General features: G+C 34.1%; 1 protein-coding gene across 1 annotated transcript in view; it reads right to left on the bottom strand.

Moving 5' to 3' along the window:
* Window positions 1–20696, bottom strand: part of LOC126880052 (uncharacterized) — a 383829-nt gene that overhangs the window by 129824 nt on the left and 233309 nt on the right. Inside the window, exon 2 of the mRNA XM_050643705.1 lies at window positions 725–964. Coding sequence (XP_050499662.1) covers window positions 725–964 — 240 coding nt within the window. The remainder of the gene's footprint in view (window positions 1–724; window positions 965–20696) is intronic.

The raw sequence follows: 20696 nt of genomic DNA, 5'->3' as shown, positions 1-20696 counted from the left end.
CACCTAGTAGATTTCTGATCCATTTATTTAATAATGACTACTATATTTCAAGAGAACTAAATTTATGAGGATATCAAAAACCCAAAATAATGATGAAAGCCTGACAATTAAAGGTAAAACTTTAGAACAAGTAGAAAACTACAACTATCTTGGCACAATAATTAATCACACAAACGATTATTCCAAAGAAATCAAAGTTCGAATAGAGAAAGCAAGAAAATTCAATAAAGTTCAATAAAATGTGAAAGGTACTTTGTGCAAGAGAACTGAAATTAGACTTGAGAGTTGGACATGGACACTTAACACATCGACTACTAAAAAGTTGGAAGCATTTGAACTGTGGGTGTATAAAAGAATCCTGAAGATATCACGGACCGAGCATATAACAAACAACGAAATCATGAGAAGAGTCAACAAAAGACTGGAAATCTTTGAAACCATCAAGACACGAAATCTGCAGTACCTGGGGCATGTTATGCGTAATGAGAGATACAACATACTTCAGTTGATTATACAGGGGAAAATCCAGGGCAAGAGAAGTGTAGGAAGGAGACGAACCTCGTGGTTGCGTAACTTGAGGGAATGGTACGGATGCACATCAACCGAACTATTCAGAGCAGCAGCATCTAAGATCAGAATAGCCATGATGATTGCCAACCTCCGTCGCGGAGATGGCACGTGAAGAAGAAGACTATATTTCACATTTATGAATATATGTACTTACATTGTTTAGGAATAGACCACAATAATCTGGAGCTCCAGGTGGCGCCATCAGATTGATATCCAGATTGACCGATTTCGATCCATCTCCGTACCGCATACATGGCGACGTTCGGTAGTCTCTCGCGTGCACCACACCACCGAAGGTGTTATTAAAATTTACTCTTATATTCATCATGTGGTTTCCTTTGCACGTTGCTGAGACTTGAGGGATGAACTCTGTTTCGATGAGTTGACTCCATGTCTGAAAAGAAACGCATAGAGATTAATAAACGTATGTAAAATGTGTTGGTATGAATAAGTTGGATAAATATGGAAGTTTTAAAAATATTAAAGAGTGAATTGACCCTCGACCAGTTCGCCGTGCGATATACTTGAAAAAAAAATATTACTTTATCGATTTAAAATAATACATATACAACATTTTGATAGAACAGTTTATTGTTAATCATTGATTATGGATGCTTTTTATATAGTTCATCGTCAAAATCTAATTTATCAAAAATCGATCATATTCAGTATAAGGCAATACGTATATGTATTAGTACATTTAAGTCAACGCCATGTGATGCAATTTTAGTAGAAGCGCAGGAACCTCCTTTAAACCTTAGAAGAGAATTCTTGTCTAATAAGTTTCTAATAAAGACCAGGACTTTCGACTCACATAAATTATTAAGTAAAATTAACAGTCTCACTGAATATAACTTAACAAATTCTTATTGGAGAATTAAAACTTCTCCCTCTCTTACAGATGCCTATCTAGAAACTAACAACTTTAGCATTAACACTAAACATAGATTATCCATATATAACCTTTCTATTGAGGAAATCGCAATCTTTTCAAAGATCATAAAACCTACAAACTTACCATGCCAAAACAATAAAATAATAAAATTAATTTTATCTGAATTTTCAAATTACAAATACATCTATACAGATGGTTTAAAAACATGTAATAGTGTAGGTAGCGCTTATTATGTTTCTGATATAAAAAGTGGTAATTCTTTTAGACTACCTAAATTTACATCTATCTTCACTGCCGAACTTTACGCTATTGAAAGAGCTTTAAGTTACGCGGTTGAACAGAACTTTGGAGACACGGTTATACTATCAGATTCTTTATCTGCTCTTGAGGCAATATCACAACAAAAAAACACAACAATGAGTTGTTATGCCATATTAAAAAGATAATCGCTCGATTTAAAAATAATAGCAGTGACTTGGTCTTTATCTGGGTAAAAGGGCATGCCGGAATTAAAGAAAATGAGACAGTGGATGAAATGGCAAAGAATTCGGCAACTTTAAATGAAATAGTAGATTTAACAATCTCCAGGGATTACATTCCAGAATTGCATAAAAAATTAAGAAAGAAATGGGAAACTAAGTATTTGGCTCAAGTTTGTACAAACTTCGAGGAATCCATACACTTACATATACCCACAACTTCCGTAAAATATCCCACGTATATTTGATTATCACGTTACTCGATTTTATTCCACATCCCTAAGTCGCTTAAGATTAAACCATTACAATTTTCCTGCACATTTAGCTAAAATAGGAATGCTTATCAACTCTCTCTGTTCATGTGATAACTACTCTACTGCAGATTTAAATCATATAATCTTTAATTGTGAACTTAATACATACCATACGAAAGCACTAATTGCTAGACTTCAGTAGCGGAATGTAAGTTTACCGCTGAATATTTCACACCTACTAAGCTTCAACACCAAAACTATTAATGATATTATCATACCATTTCTTAAAGATTCTAAAATAAAAATTTAATATGATATCTTCAATCTTCAACTTTGAAATATCTGTGGCCAAAAAGTTTATCTAATGCCATCCCCTCTTTGTGAACACACACACAGTTTATTGTTAACTATGAACGTCACTACAGAAATAATGTTTGCTTAGTACTGATACAAAATATCTGAATTACAAAAATCATTAACAAAAATCCCAAGTAGAGGGGCAAAAACAAAGGTCTTTTCTAAACTAAAACAATACACTTTCACCAAAACACCCAAGCTCCTGTAAAAACAATCCTGTATGAATGAATACTAATATTTATAATGTAATTACAGTAGGGCGGCGATTATCCGAACGTCGATCAACCGAACGACCGGTTATCCGAACTCCCGACTCACGCGCCCCGCACTCGAAAACTGAGCAAGCGTTAGTAATTAACGCTTAAAATATCTTCAATTTTCTTCAATTGTGTATCCAAAAATATGTTGTTGCAAAGACTGCACTTTTTTGTTTAATTGCTATTTGTCATTATCAAGGTATAAACAAATATACAGTTATATAAATATGGTTTTTATTCACTTGTGGATAAATATGTATGAAAATCTCAATATAGTTCGATTATCCGAACGAATCGGTTTTCAGAACACCCATGTCCCCCAATTAGTTCGGATAATCGACGCTCTACTGTACGTAGCTAAAGATGACAAAAAAAAACAAAACAAAACAAAAAGTTAACTAATTTTTTTATAATTCGTCGAAAGTTTTGACTCTATTCTCGTGTGTCTCTTCCAGGCACAGCTTTACAATAATTTACAGAAACTATATAAATTTAAATAAAGTCACTAGAGACAGCCCAAGATTTAATCCTTTTCAGGGGCTACCACCATCAGTTAACACATTATATTTCTTCCTTTTGGAGTCCTCAGAACTGTCTAAAGGGTACACCACAGGCCACAGATAGTATCAAGAACTCCCTTGAAACAAATTGTGTCTTAAGCTGTTTCTAGTTACTTTATTAGTTTTACTCACATTTTGAGTAGGTACTAGGAAGCAAAATTTTGTTGGATTTTTACCTAATAGATACAAAATGGAAGATGTCCAAAAGTTTGGAATATTTCATCTTTTTATTGATTTTTATATATAAACTCTTCTGAATAGTTAAACATCATTATGCTTCAATGCTCATCAATAGTAAATAAATTTCAAACCAGATACACGATATGCAAAAAAATTATTTAATCTCTTGGGGTGAAAAACTTAAAATGTACAACACATATTTGAAAATAAATTGGTATAGATAAAAATAATTTTTAATTAAACTAATAATTAGTATTTCCTCCGGGCGGAGGTAAATTCCTCACCAACCAGTAAAAACATATAATCCGACAGGTATTTTCCTCACCAAATTTAAAGCTTCCTATTTAATCCGGTAGGTATTTTCCTGTTGTTTATCTTTGATAGGTTTTGCAATATGCAAACTTTAAATTTTAACATACGTAACTACCTGAAATTCTTTAATTTTTTCAAAGAAAATATAATATATGGATGGATGCGTATTACAAAACGATAAATTAAAATGCGAATGAAAAGATTCGCAAGCATTCGTAATAAAAATAACAGAAGAATTTGCCTCTGTCCACAAATATGGGGAGAATATGGCATTTTCGTCTATATAAGTTTCAATTAAATAATCAACATATCTATCTTAAATTTTATTTCCTGGTTTGCATGACATTAAATCAAACACAAAACAATCTGATACGTCTTCTGGTTTTATATGTAAGGCCAAAAGTATGTTTGAGCCACTTGCCTCTTTCGGAATCATTTTTATATTCTGATATTAAATCAAGAGACCAAGATATTTCTATACCAAACTTAGTGTAGGTGAAATTTACAACCATGTATTTTAGTGTTCGGACACATTTCAATGATTGCATGCCTTTTCAAAATCTTCAAAAATTTTACTAATATTAAACTCAATTTTGAGAGCTTTAAAAATTTCTGATTTTAACAATAAAAAATATGTTTGTAAATTTCTGTTTTTTTTGTTTGGCAGTAAACAGTATAATAAAGAAATATAATGCCCATTAATTAAATTAGCCCATGAATAATGAATAATTGCAATGTGCCATCCATATAATAAAATTCAATGTGGCTAAAAGTCTTATATTTTTTTCACAACTAAATACAATTTTCCTACTTTTGGCACAGTTTATAAAGAGAAAATTTTCCCTCTTGGTTGTTTTTTGAGCACACCCCGTCACAAATTCTTGAACCTCATCAATATTGGAAGGAAGTCGACCAGGCATCATTTTTCGTCGATAATTATATACTTTTTCTTATGTAATTGACAACAATCGTAGTAATTGTTTCAAACAAATTAGCTGCAAGTGCTTGGCGTATAATTTTTGCTGGTTTTTCAATTCTCTTCTGCTTTACGTTTACAATAGTTAGAAACAATTTTTCGATCTAACTTCTGACAATCTGGTTCATGATTATGTTGTCGGCTACTTCTAGATATTGTAAAAGTTGCACCAATAGTAAAAAATTTCGCACTACATGTTGTTTTATCCTCCAGGACACTTCTTCACTTTTTAAAACTATCACTTTACAAAAAATAAAATTTTCAAATACCAATACCGCGTAAGGTTTACCGCGATCACTTTCTATTAAACATGCCATTTTTGTCAAAATTCCAGTTGTGACTAAAAATAAAATACTATAATTAGTTAATTAATTATTATAATTATAGGTACCTACTGTAATTTAATAGTAGATAAATAATTAAATTGAATGCCTTTTAGTAAAATCTACCTGAAATAACTGAAATAACCATTTTGGTCTTGGTGAGGAAAATACCTGTGGGATTATGACATACTCTCATAAACGCAGGCAAAAGATTATTTTGGTGAGGAAATTACACCCGCCGTTTCCTCCATTGGCCTGTATGCATACCTGTAGGTGATTTGGCATGCTGCCGATTAACTGGTCGAGCTGGACTTGCGGAATTCTCTGCCATTCTTCACGAGCGGCATCTTTTAGTTCTCGAAGAGTAATAGGGGGATTGTTTCCCTTTTTGATGCGTGTTTTGACAATGTCCCAAGCATGTTCAATTACGTTCATGCCGGGGGAATTCGAGGGCCACTGTAATGTAGATATTCCTTCTTCTTCTAGAAATTTTGTACTGCTGCTGTTCGATGGGGAGGTGCGTTGTCATGCATAAACACAAATCCATCACCTACTGCCCCTCGGAATAGACGCACAACATGATTTAAAACTTGCTCGATGTAGACAGCACCAGTGACTCTTCTCTCCAGAACTAGCAGTGGCGTCCGTGTACCAGACATAATACCACCCCAAACCATAATACTGCCACCTTCAAATGGGACACGCGGTTGGGCTGTTTCTAGCCAGGCTTGTCGTCCTGGGGCCCTTAAAATCAGTTTTCTTCGTGAATCAGAAACCAAGCCAATTTTTAACTCATCAGAAAACATCACGTTATTCCAGTTAGGACCATGATGCACCATTTCTCTAACCCACTGCAACCTTACTATTTTGTGTTGGTAGGTTAGTTTAGGAACATGTAAGGGTCTTCTACGATACAAATTTACCGCATTTAGTCTGCGTGTTATTGTTTGCCCTGAAATATTGAGTCCTTGAAGCACTGCAATTTCTCTGGATATACCACTTGTAGAGTCCAGACGATTTATTTGGGCTATCAATGTTATCTGCCGGTCTTGTGCTGCTGTTGTACATCGACTTCTACCACTTCTGGGGCGATCCTTCACGTCATTTGTATTTTCAATTTTTTTTTTATTTTCGATACAGCACTCTGAGTAATATCAACAATATTTGCGATATCACTTTGAGTAAAGCCCTGTTGTAACAAAGCAATTACTCTAGATCTGTCAAATTGAGATATCACGTTTCTAGGCATTTTAAACGGCTCAAATCAAATTTAAACAAAAACTGAAATATTGTGTAAATACGCTTATCAGTTGAATGTAACCAAAGTGGTACTAAAACCATTCAAATAAATTTTTTATCATTTTCATTTAAAAACGCTCTAGAACGTATATCAACAACAGTTTTGAAACAACCATAGGCGCAGATATATTATTATTTGTATGTATTCCAAACTTTTGGACATGTGTGTGAGTAGACTGATGTAGAATGCATAGTATAGATTCTTCATGTCTATTATTTATCGGTCTGTACCTACACCTTGCAAATTGTAACAGGCTCAGATTAAGGGCTGTTCCCAAAAATTTGCTATCCGATCTGAATAAATCTAAAGTTCTTCTGTCCTTTAGATTTCTCTTTGTTTAAAGAAAGTCTTCGCCAGACATTTAAAAAATTGTACCGTTAACAAGAATTCTTACCTGGAAGCCAAAAGGTCAATAATGAAAAGATTCGATTCAAAAAACAACCCGAATGATCGAAACCTAATTAACAATTTATTTTCATGCTAAAAGATAAATCGTATAGGTACATTAATATAAGTAAAGGGTGATTCATTTAGAGGTACTTTTTTGGTGGGGATTTGATGGGAGATCGTAAATGGATCGTATCACCTGACTTTTTGTTTTTATTCATTATTGTTTGGCATTTCATCCTAGAAAGACTCAGCTCGGCATGACGTCTAGAAATTATTCACCTGTATTATGAAAATAGGCGTTCAATGAGGAATTAGGTGCGCTTATGGTCCACATAATTGTTTGCCAATGAGGCCCATTTTTGGCTTAATTGGGATGTGAATAAACAAAATACCCATATTTGGGTTGATGAGCAACCCAAAGAGGTTCAATAGTTGCCATTACATTCAGAAAAACAACTGTGTGGTGTAGTTTATGAGCCGGTGGAATCGTCGATCCATATGTCTTTAAAACAGAGTCCGGCCAGATTGTTACTGTGAATGGAAGCCGTTATTGCACCATGATAACTGAATATTTGGTGTCAGAAATTGAAACTCGTAGTTTCGATGACATTTGGCTTCAAAAATATGGCGCCAATTGCCATACAGACCGTGACAGGATGGCTTTACTGCGAAAACGATTCGGTGAGCAATTTACTTCACGCTTCAGACCAGTGAATTGGTCGCATATATCCTATGACATCACACCGCTAGACGTTTTCTTTTGGGACTACCTAAAGTCCAAAGTTTACGTGGATAAACCAGCTACGATTGAGGCATTGGATGCCAATATTACCAGAGTCATTGGTCAAATACCAATAGAAATGCTCGAACGCGTCATCGAAAATTGGAACTTCAGAATGGACCATCTTAACCGCAGCCACCGTCAACATTTGAAAGAAATTATCTTTAAGAAGTAATTGTAAAGAATGATTATTGTGTATGACAATAAACATTTTCAAATAAAATTCATTCTTTTCATTGTTTTTCCTTTTTGAAAAAAGTACCTCTAAATGAATCACCCTTTACTACAAATAATATATAGTATTTTAATACAAAATAAAGTGGTTTTTATAACATCATTAACATTTATATTTGAAGCAAAACGTGTTGATTCACGTGTACCATATTATAGTAGTTGATTATTCTGAAGTATTGTATAATTGTGGTATATACACCTTGTCTCAATATTAATTAAATGTAGATGAACGAAATCCTGTGGCATATTATATGGTTTTAAGCCAATTGATTGTAATGGAAATTACATTTTCATTATTGTCGTCATTACACTTTTGATTTCCACTCATATCAGGAAAGAGTTCTCAAAAGAAGATTATTTTAAAAATTCTGTATTTTTTTTAATTGACTGTTGATTTTGGTATCGATTCTGTAGACAATAGTGCCTTTAGTTGACAAAAATCTGAGGATTTTTTTTTCAGAATTTGAAAACATCTACCAGAATCACACAATAAAAGTAAAAGTAGAAGATGAGCTCACTGACCCAATTGAAGCTGACAATGGGATAAGACAGGGGATTCCCTGAGTCCTTTATGGTTCAACCTGATCATGGATGAAATAATAAAAAAAGTAAGAACTAAAAAAAGATATCAAATGGGAGAAAAACAACTTAAAATAATCTGCTACGCAGACGATGACCGTATACTGCACCAATTTATTGTAACCCCCAAAAATTTAACATGTTAATTTCCCCAAAAAAGACAAAATGCATGGTTATAACAGCAAATTCAATAAGATGTAAATTAGAGCTGAAGGATCAGATAATAAAACAAGTGATGGTGTTTTAATATCTAGGCATCACACTATCGAGCTACGGAAAGCTGAAAACAAAAGTGGTAAACAAAAGATCAAGTAAAAAAAGCAAACAGAGCCGCAGGTTGCCCGAATGACACAATATGGAGAAATAAAAATATCGGAAAAGAAATGAAAGACAGAATTTGCAAAACAGTAATCAAAACAATAATGACATACGCAAAAAGATTGCTCGAAACAGCGGAGATGAAAACCCTTCGAAAAATCATTGGTAAGACACTATGGGACAGAGCTAGAAGTACAGATATACGAAGAGATGCAAGGTGATCCAAAGATGCAAGGAAAACAAATAACTGGGTAAGAACCAGAAGAGTAGAATGTAATATCCACATAAGCCGAATGACAACGAATATAATAGTACGGACAACGAGAGACGGTTCCCCAATAGGAAGAGCATCAGTGAAAAGACCACGAAAACGATGGAACTTCCTGGAGGCACATTGAAAAAACAGACAGTGTTGTGTCTATACAAAAAGAAGAAGAAGAAAAAGAAAATGTAATTTTCATTACATCAATAATTATTTTGGCTTAATCACATGTACATAAACATAATATTTAAATGAGATATGTCACAAGAGAGCAGTTTAAGAACATAAATAAAAATATTTTGAACAATTAGAAAAGTGTAGTTTTAAAACAAATAAGAAAATTCATCATAGTAATAGTGTTTTCTTTTTTTCTAATAATAAATAAACAAGAATATAATGAATTGAATTACCAACAAATAGAAGAGTGGTGTAAATTTAACGTAGACTAAGTTTCAAATTGTTTTTCCTTTTGATCCCGCAACATGCCATGAATCAGTGTATAATAATATGATGGAATTATTACTGGGACATTCTGTAAAATTCACTTTTACTTTTGTCTATACAACCAACGTTTTTGCCGTTCTCAATGTTAGGGAAAGTATATAAACGTGAATTAATATGATTACGATCTATTGTAATAAAGTTAAAGTTTAAAACAACGATTTGAGGCATTAAGTTAATAAATAACAACAATTTGCATTCCTAAGTACCTTGTTGTTGGTTAAATTAACGTGGAACTGGGAAGGAAAACATATAGTTATAGAGGTGCGTTACTTGTTTGGTTGTTATCTTAGGGTATAAAGAATATCTACGTCATATTATCCTTGTAATGTATGATATTTACTAGATAGGCTGGTTGAAAGCTGTTCTTTTACTGGAAATGAAAAAAAATTATGGCTTAAAAAATACTTACAGCATGTTTACTCTAATATCGCCACAATTATGGGACGACTATTATGAAAAAATGCAGCTGCAACAACAGAAGATCCAGCAGAATTCCAAAATATTGATCAACTATTTTCAATGCGAAATAAGCCACAATTTTACCAAAAAAATGATTTTACTAACGTTTCGACGCCCAAGTCGGGTAATAATAATAATAATAATATCGTATGGCATTTTTGCCGGGGAGATCCTTTCGGATAGTTCCGGCGAAATTTACATATTTAATCCTGTTTTAAGTAACTAGTGCCGATGTACACTAGCCCAGGGGGACCGACGGCTTAACGTGCTCTCCGAGGCACGGTGACACGGCTCGTGTCATTATTGGAAATGAAAATGGTTTGTTTTTGGCAGGGCTCGAACCCACGTGCACTGGCGTATGAGGCCAGCGATTATGCCGTTACTCCATGATCGCTCACAAGTCGGGTGTCGTTGTCAAAATACAAAATAATACTAAATTAAACAAAAATGTTGATGCTTAGTAAAAAATTCTTCTAATAATTTATTTAATCTGACTCATTTATATCGGCAATTCAGACATGTATTATACATTTTAAAGAAGAAGACTTGCGTTCCTGGGACGACTTTACTAAAAGATGGTTCATTTGATTACATGAAATCAACCCAACTCGAGAATATCCACCACAAAAAATCATAGCATGTGATCTGTCTTTAATAGGACAACCAAATGCAACGGTAGCAGTAAAATTCTCGCGCTAGAGACTCCATAGTAAATCTCCAGGAAAAAAAAAACAAGAATTTTACTGCCACCGTTGCATTTGGTTGTCTTTTTAAAGACAGATCACATGCTATGATTTTTTGTGGTGGATATTCTTGAGTTGGGTTGATTTCATGTAATTAAATGAACTATCTTTTAGCAAAGTCGTCCCAGGAACGCAACTTATCAATATTGGCAAATATCATTTTAAAGTCTTCTACTTTAAAATGTATAATACATGTCTGAATTGCCGATATAAATGAGTCAGAATAAATAAATTATTAGAAGAATTTTTTACTAAGCAACAACATTTTTGTTTAATTTAGTATTATTTTGTATTTTGACAACGACACCCGACTTGGGCGTCGAAACGTTAATAAAATCATTTTTTTGGTAAAATTGTGGCTTATTTCCCATTGAAAATAGTTGATTATAAAAATGCCACAAGAAAATAGCTTCAGAACAACATCCAAAATAATGGCTACGAAAAATTTGATAAAATAATACTAAAAGCCATTAAAACACACGACAACGTTGTTTGAAGATAGTTTTGGATATTTGGAAAAGAAAATGTGAACCTATAGATGTTAAAATTGGAGATTATACTCTGCATAGCTTGAACTTTGCCGACGACCAAGTAATACTTGAAGAAGATCAAGATGATATCCACAACATATTGAGAAAAATAGATGAAGAAAATACTAAGCGGGGTTTATCAATTAATCCATCAAAAACAGTATGCATGTGTATATGTGTATGTGTATAACAGTATGAGTATGTATTAGTGCAGTGTTTTTCAGTCTGTGTCAATTTTAGTGCTTGTTTGTTTTTTAAAAGTTTATCAAATTGTGGCACTATTTTTGAAAGGTTACTAATCAAATCATTTTCTAATTGCAGTCTATTTCTCTTTTTAGTTTTAATGTCTAATGTCTACCATTGAAGAAAATGTCAGTTCACACAAGTATGAAGTTGCGAATTTCACTAATAATTTAAGAGCTACCCTTGCCAGCTCTGGATATTGGTGTTTTATTTTTACCCAAAATACGTCGACACTTTGCGAATAATATTCTATTTTAAGCATGCCATCAGCAGCTAAATCTAGAAGACATTCTTTCATTTTTTTGTTGACATCAGTCAGATTTACTGATGTTTCCAACAAAGGGTTTAGAATCTGGTTAGTATATCAAAAGTTGCTCTTGTAAATTGTGCAAGTTCTGTATAATGCAAGGAATGTGAGCCGATACTGCAAAACTTTGGTCTGTTGCATTATCTTCATCAATCTTCTGAACACATGGAAAAGACTTAAACATTTTGTTTTGTAGAGAGGTTGACCACAAACGAACTTTTGCGTGAAATGCTTTTAGTTTATCTTTAGCTGTTAAAATATTCTCTTCTCTTCCTTGAAGGTTCTTGTTCAAATTGTTAAGGTGACTAAAAAGATCTGCCAAAATGCTAACTTCAACAGCCAATAGGGTCAGAAAAACCGTAAGCATATTTAGATTTTGCACCTTGAAAACCATTAACAATTTCAGCTCTCAGTTCCAGAACTCTTATCAATACCTTTCTTTTGGATAGCCAACTGGACTCTGTGTGATAAAGGAGATTTTGATAAGACGAGTCCATATCTTCACAGACGATTCTGAATAGTCAGGTTTGCAAAGCTTTACCTTTGATAGAATTTACAATGTTTATTAGCTACTTGAGCACGTTATTTATATCAGAAGGTACTACCTTAGAGCCTGTCGATAAAGAAAACAGTGTGTCCAGGATATGTTTGGCATTATCGATTTTATTTTGTAATGAGCCCGCTATTTTTGCCATTCATAGCTTTAACGTCATCTCTAGAAATAGCGATATATTTTTCCCTATCAATATTGTAGTTGCAAGTGCTTCCTATAAACATATCGTACAAATACTGGCCAGTAGTGTTCGCAGAAAGTATCTTGCAAAATAAGATTTCTTCCATAATATTGTCATCTGCTTCAAAGCGCACAAATACTGCAAACTGTACACAGTCGGAAACACCTGTAGATTCGTCAAATTACAAAGCAAAATATTGGCTGTTCTTTAATTTTTGGCCCACGTGAATAAAAGATAAATAGGAAAAAATTATTACCTAACGTATGTAGTTAAAGTTTTTAATTAAATTATTTCTTTTTCTTGCTATGACACCAGGGGGTCGTCAGAATATTTCAACCTGTAAAGGGGTCACAAAATCAAAAAGATTGAAAAACACTGTAGTAGTGGAAGGCAAAGTAAGGCACTTCTAGTGGAACTACAACTAGCGATTTAATCCAAGACATTAAATCCCAACTTATTCTAGTAACTACCTAGCTAAGTTAATCTGGGAGGAAGCCCAGACAGAAAGAAGGCCCTTGGGACGTCCACGAAGCGATGCGACGGAGTGAAAACATAATATGGTCAGATTTAAGAACAATGGGGTTACCCACTGATTCAACATCCACGACTATTAAAGATGGAAGCGAGCTGTGCAGTCAGCCAAGATTCACCCAGGGTTGTAGTTCTTCCAGAAGAAGAATATTTGTAAAAGACAACGACTTGTTAATAGCAGAAAATAAGCAAGAATTAAATGAACTGTATTGGCGCTACAACTCTTCGTGAGTCTTTGCCGCGTTTACTATTGCCTTCCATGTTTGTCGGTCCTGTGCCACTAATTGCCATTGTCGCACTCCCATTTTCTCTAGATCTTCTTTGACTGAATCTTTCCACCTTTTTCTAGGCCGCCCTACAGACCTTCTTTCATCTGGCCTTTCCCAGAACACATTGTTTATAAGGCGATTGTCGTTACTGCGTATTACATGCCCTGCACATCATAGGGCCGGTTGTTCGAACGCTAATCCTAAATGACCATTATCAAATATTTAATTACTGTCACAACTGTCAATGTCAACTTTGGTTGGGTTGCTGAAAACATAATTATTGATTACAATTATGAAATTAGTTAATCAATTATGTTAATAATTGTTATGTTAATTGATTAACTAAGCTCATATTTATAATCAATTGTGTTTTCAGCAACCCAACCAAAGTTGACAATGACAGTTGTGACAGTAATTAAATATTTGATACTGATCATTGTTGATTATCGTTCGAACAACCGGCCCTAAGGGCCGGTTGTTCGAACGCTAATCAACAATGATCATTATCAAATATTTAAATACTGTCACCAAAACTCTCAATGTCAACTTTGTTTGGGTTGCTGAAAACATAATTAATTACAATTATGAGATTTATTATTAATTATGTTAATAATTATTGTTATATTAATTGATTATAGTCTCAGAATTGTAATTAATTATGTTTTTAAAGTTGACATTGACAGTAATTAATTATTTGATAATGATCATTGTTGATTAGCGTTCGAACAACCGGCCCTAAGTCTATTAGCCTTTATATATCTGACTAGATTTTCTTTTCCGAATAGAGACTGTAGCTCGTTATTGTATCTGCGCCTCCATTCGTTTGTCACGCTGTCTCTGCAAGGGCCATATATCATTCAAAGGATTTTACGTTCCCACACCAGCAATTTATTTACTTCTCTTTTTGTTAGCGTCCATGTTTCGCTTCCATACGCGACTGCTGGTCGTATTATGGTCTTATATATCTGGATTTTTGCACCTCGTGAAAAAAGTTTTGACTTGATTAGATGTTTCATTGCAAAGAAAGATCTGTTTCCTACCATTATTCGCGTTTCAACTTCTCGCTCTAATTTGTTGTTATTTGTGATTGTTGCTTCTAGATATTTAAATTCTTTAACCACTTCGAAGTTATGATCGTTTATAGAAATATTTTGCCTTATTCGCCGTCGTTCTTGTTTTGAGACGACCATGTATTTTGTTTTTTCTTCATTTATTTTTAGACCGATGTTTAATGCAGCTTCTTCAAAGCTCGAGAAAATATCCTTAATAAAAATGAACTGTTACAACAATTAAATGCAGTTTCTGGAGAAAAATAATGAGCCAGTGCCAGACAAACAAAACAATACAAAACCATACCATAGAAAATGTTGAAGATTTTCAACATCCACTTCATCCTACTGAGAAAACTAAATCATGATGCTGAAATTAAAAGAAGAACACAACTAGTCTCAGCCGCTTTTTGAAAAAGATCCTCATTCCTAAAAACTTAAAATAAAGGTGTATAACACATGCATACTACCAGTTTGTACTTACGAATAGGAGATCGTAGCTCTTACCAGGGATTCTGCTAAAAAACTAGAAACAACGCAAAGATCAATGGAACGAAACATACTTGGAATATCACTAAGAGGCAAGATTGCAACACCAAAATAAGGCGTAGAACCAAAATCGAGAATACTTTGAAAGAAATAACAAAAATCAAATGACGCTGAGTTGTCCACATAGCCACATATGATTATAAAAGGCAGGAACGGAGAATCTTAGGATGGAGACCAAAAGGGACGACAAGATGCATATCAAGACTTCAAAAGAGATGATATAAGAGCAGTATCAGGTAAATAGTGGATTAGATCGGCACAAGATAGAGAAAAAAGGAAGCAATTGGGGAATACTTACATTCACGAAGGGTTAGAAAAGTGACGAAGAGAATAGAGACTAACCACCCTCATAAGTGTAACTTGTGTTGAGTACTAACGAAAAATTAAAGAGATGGACAGAATACATAAATGAATTGTTCAAAGACAATAGAACAGAGCAGATGGAAGTCGAAGTAGAAGATGATAAGGTTTTAAAGATATTAAAAGAAGAAATTAAATCGGCATTAAAAAGCAGCAAAAATGGTAAAGCAGTAGTTCCATACCAAATCCCACTAGAAAGCTTAAAATGCATAAATGATGAAACCTTAGACATTATCGTAGACTTGTTTAACACAGTGTACAAAAGAGGAAACATACCAAAACTATGGTTACTCTCAACCTTTTGTGCTATTCCTAAAAATACAAACGCTAAAGATTGCAGTGAATACAGAACAATATCATTAATAAGTCACATTCTCAAATTATTCTTGAAAATAATACATGGTCGTATAAATAAAAAACTAGAAGAAGGAATAGATGATAGTCAGTTTGGGTTCAGAAACGGACTAGGAACCAGAGAGGCGTTATTTGCTTTTAATGTATTAGCTCAAAGATGCATGGACATGAATGTGGATGTGCATGTTTGTTACGTTGATTTTGAGAAAGCTTTTGACAAAGTAAGACATGAAAAATTAGTCCAAATTCTAAAGACAAAAAACATAGACAAAAGGGACTTACAAATAATAACAAAGCTTTACTGGAGTCAAAGAGCACAAATTGTAATAGATAACGAACCCAGTCCAGAAATTGAAATCAGGAGAGGAGTTAGGCAGGGATGTACGAGTATTATGTCTCCATTACTCTTTAATGCATATAGTGAAGCCATTTTTGAAGAAGCATTGTGCTATCTCAAAGTGAAGGAATAATAATTAACGGAAGATCTATTAACAACATAAGATATGCAGATGACACCGTGATTATGGCAAGCTCTGCTGAACAACTCCAACTACTACTAAACAAAACAAACAATTTCTATGAAGAATATGGACTAAAAATTAATATAAAAAAGACCAAATACATGATAATAATTAAGAAAACAAACATACAAACAAGCATACATTTAGGAAATATTCCGATAGAAAGGGTTGATAAATACAAATACCTAGGAACCTGGATTTCAGAGAAAAATGACCAAACAACAGAAATAAGAACCAGGATAGAAATAGCAAGAAATGCGTTTGTAAAAATGAAAACATTTTTCTGCAACAAAGACCTTAGCTTAGAACTAATAGTAAGAGCTTTGAAATGCTACGTGGTCTCGATACTACAATATGGACTTGAAAGCTTGACAATAAAGCAAGAACACATAAATAAGCTACAGTCAATAAACACAACAAAATAAGAAAGTTACAATATCTGGGACACGTAATGAGGGGACCGCGATTAGAATGCTAAGACTGATAATACAGGGAAATATAAGAGGCGGAAGGAGAATAGGAAGAAGGAGAGTGTCATGGTTAAAGAATTTAAGGGACTGGTTTAAATGCAGTTCTGTAGAACTCTTTAGAGCAGCGGTAGACAGAGTAAAGATAGTGATGATGATATCCAACCTCCGATTAGGAGACGGCGCTTGAAGGAGAAGACCCTCATAAGACTGCAGATGCAGGAACTTCAATAATAATAGGAATTTCTTTAAAACACCATGAACTACAGAGCTATAAATAAAATCATCTATAAGCTAACACCCATACAGTAAAAGAGGTTACCGAAACCATAAATATAGCTGCTCTTCCAAACACAAGAATAAATAAAGCAAATATAAACACTTCCTCAAAATATTTGGAAACAAATGCATTATCATCATCCAACCTCAAAAGTACACTGCTCAACATAGGCCTCTTCCTCGTGTTTCCAACTCCGTCTATCTTGCGACATTCTCATCCAGTTTTTATTTAGCCTTCTTAAATCGTCAGTTCATCTGGTAGGTGGTCGACTGACGCTTCTCTTGTCTTCCCTTGGTCTCCATTCCAATAACCTTTTGATCCATCGCCCATTTGTCATTCTGGCTATGTGTCCTTCCCAACTCCATTTTAGTCTGGTTATCCTTTTGATGACGTCAGTCACCTTGTTTCTTCTCTTGATCTCTTCGTTTTTTATTCTGTCTCGCAGAGTTACTCCTAATAGGGACCGCTTCATTCTTCTCTGTGTGACTCTTAGTTTGGTAGCCGAGGCTTTTGTTAAGGTAAGTGTTTCTGCTCCGTATATCAAGACTGGGAGGACGCACTGATCAAATACCTTTCTCTTTAGGCATGTGGGAAGCTCACTTTTAAAAGTTTCTCTCAGTTTTGCATATGGAATATGCATTTGTTTTCCATATGGAAAACAAATGCGTAGCGGGAAGAGATTACAATTTATTAATTATTATTATTTTACTAACTGCTTACAATTTTTGGTATTATCCAAAATGTACATTTTTGAATTCAGTTTAGTGTCTTTTTATAAAATGAATTGTTATATTTAATATTATTTGCCACTTTCCCCTATCGTTTTTATAGTTTTGCATGACGTTAGACAATTATATTTATCGAAAGTATTAGGTAATACATCGTGTCTCTAAATTATTATAATTGCAACAAAATTGAAGTAAATAACAGTGAAGAGCGGATATCCGCAAAATATTTCGTTTGCATTTTTCTATTTACGGAAATGAAAAAGTTACTACCTATCGCATTTTGTTTTGAATAATAATTAAACAAAAATACTAGTTTTCTAATGTATTTTTTTGTAATTAAACGAGATTTTAGAGGTGTAATTTTTAAAAGCTAAGATTATATGACTATAAAATAAAATCATCATCATTTTCTTTGCCCGTGCCCCCATGCAGAGTAGGTTTCTATAACTACATTTATTCATAATTTATACCTTTGATCTAACCAATATCAATTACCATTATTGCTATTTCCTGACTAAGCAGCTCCATCAGGTCTTGTGTCTTTCTGGCCTACTCCTTCCAAGAACTTGGAAACTAGCAATTCTGTACCCGAACCATATTTACTCATTTATCTAATCATTCTCATTTCCGGCACATGCACTCGTTGTTCATCTTTCATTTTCGCGGCCCAACATTCAGTTTTAAAACTCATATATGGTATTATGACTTTTTTATACAATGTTTCCTTCAGTTTCATTGGAATCTTACTCTTATTGGAAGTGAGTAATATTATCTTCTACCTATTATCTATATATTGAAACAAACCACTCGCTTCTCGCTTACTCTACTGCCTGGATCTCTATCTATATCTCATTAATTTCTAATGCTAATCTTAAAATAACTTAAAGTAACTTTATCTTAAAATGAACATTCCCAACACTTTTTTCTATTATAAAGTTGTAAACCTTTTTTTTCAAGATTTTTTCTCCAAAGTTCCAATTGTTATGCTAAATTCCCTTCAGTATTTCCTACAGAATTATCGCCAGCTTAGATTAAGCACCAGGAAATGTTACCCCGTAGTTTCTCTGTTATCTGATCCAACACTAACGATCTTTCATATGAAATTTAATAGTCTCTCTCGCCCTATCCTAACACTAGTTGTTTCTCACTCAGAATCTTCATATATGGAGAACTCCTCTCTTATTGAGCGCCTACCACAGAATCTTTCGAGGAACCTTATCATATGCTTTCTCCAGATCAGTGAAGACCATATGGGCGTTCACAAACGGTCAAACTCGAAAATGAGATGAAACAAATAAAACGAATAAGAAATACGAAATGTGAAGTGAACGAAAATGAGAAAACCATCGGATCCATATTTTATTTTTCTGTGTTATAACAGATAAAAATATAGGAAACTAAAAAGAACGAAATATATTTAAACTGTACTTTACGAATAAACGTCTTAAATGCCAGTAAAGACAATAAAACTTGTTAACGATCGTGTTTAATTGTTTGGTTTAAATCTTTTCAAAGACAATCGATTTGCAAATTCTTTTAATCTTTTAAATCTATAATAACATACATTTAACCAGTTATTCAAAAGCTGGTGTATTTATTATTATACTAACAATAGACTGGCAAATATCCTTGAAGTATTCGAAATGGGCGCAGCCGTAATACATGAATTGTTTATCAATAATGAACGTCACGTGCTCAGGTGCGAGATATTATAAAATATTGTCATAGTACAAGACTAAATAAGTATATGCTTAACTTTAAATAATTTTATGATGTATGTGACTTCACTCTAAACGATTAATTTGGTCCTGTTTAAATCTTGATGTACGTAATAAGTGGAGCAGACATCGCAAGTGACCATCATCACCTAATCGGTACCATTAAAATCAAGATGGCAAAGAAAAAAATCACGCGAAACACCAATAGACCAATATAAAATCTAAATAAATTAAAAATTTCCCTAGAAAACACATGTTTAGGAAGGGATTTCAACTCAAACAAGATAATGCGAGGTAAATAGCTGGAAAGATTTGGTAGATGTTTTGACGGAATGGGACGTTTCGATGCCGCCGGTTCATCGCCGGCCGTTTCGATGCCGCCGGTTCATCGCCGGCCGTTTCGATGCCGCCGGTTCATCGCCAGTCCATTTCATCGCCGTCATATCTCGCATTTCCTAGAATTCCTAATTAATACTAAAAATAACTAATAATTGTAACTGTCGAAAATTCGGAAATATATCAGATAGCGATTAATTGACTGGCGATGAATCGGCCGGCATCGGCATCGAACTGGCGGCATCGAAACGGCGGCGATGAAACGTCCTAGACCCATGTTTTGAAAGAAATAGCTGCAGAAAAACTGGGTTAAAAAGAGGAAGATAGAAAAGAATGGATATCAGATGAAACTTGGAATCTTATCTAGGATCGAAAACAGTGAAAAAAGATTATCTTACGAGCAAGAACTGTAGACGAAAAGGCGAATAGACAACAATAATATGAAACAATAAATAAAGCAGTTAAAAGGAATGCAGGAAAAGAAACAAAAAAGGGTGATCTGAAGAACTGGTAAAATAAGCAGAAACAGCTGCACAACACGAAAGAACTAGAGAGCTATACCACATTACTAGACCACTAACAAAAAATTATCAAACAATTGATCGAACATTGTAAGATCCAAGACAGGTAATTACTTACTAAAACAGATGACCAAGTAGAGAGATAGACAGAGCATTTTCAGGAGATGCTAGGTACGCTCACGGATCACGGAACACCACCCATGTCTCCGTCTTAGTATTCACTACAGCCACCAGACGGGAAAGACCGACGTTTGGATTTATTGTGTCTAAGAAGGATGCGACCTACTCCCAGCTGCTGGCTGGAGTAGAGAAAGCCGTGGGAAACAGCGAGGCCAAGGAGGCAGTTCGTAGCCTTAGAAGCACTCGTGATGGCAATCTACTCATTACAATCGACAAAGATCAAGACGCGGCCTTGATGATAAAAAAGGCTATTATCAAGGATAGCGGCGTATCGGCCAAACTGATA

The sequence above is a fragment of the Diabrotica virgifera genome, chromosome 2 (assembly GCF_917563875.1).
Source record: "Diabrotica virgifera virgifera chromosome 2, PGI_DIABVI_V3a".
NCBI lineage: Eukaryota > Metazoa > Arthropoda > Insecta > Coleoptera > Chrysomelidae > Diabrotica > Diabrotica virgifera.
This window is presented reverse-complemented; position numbering and strand designations above follow the sequence as displayed.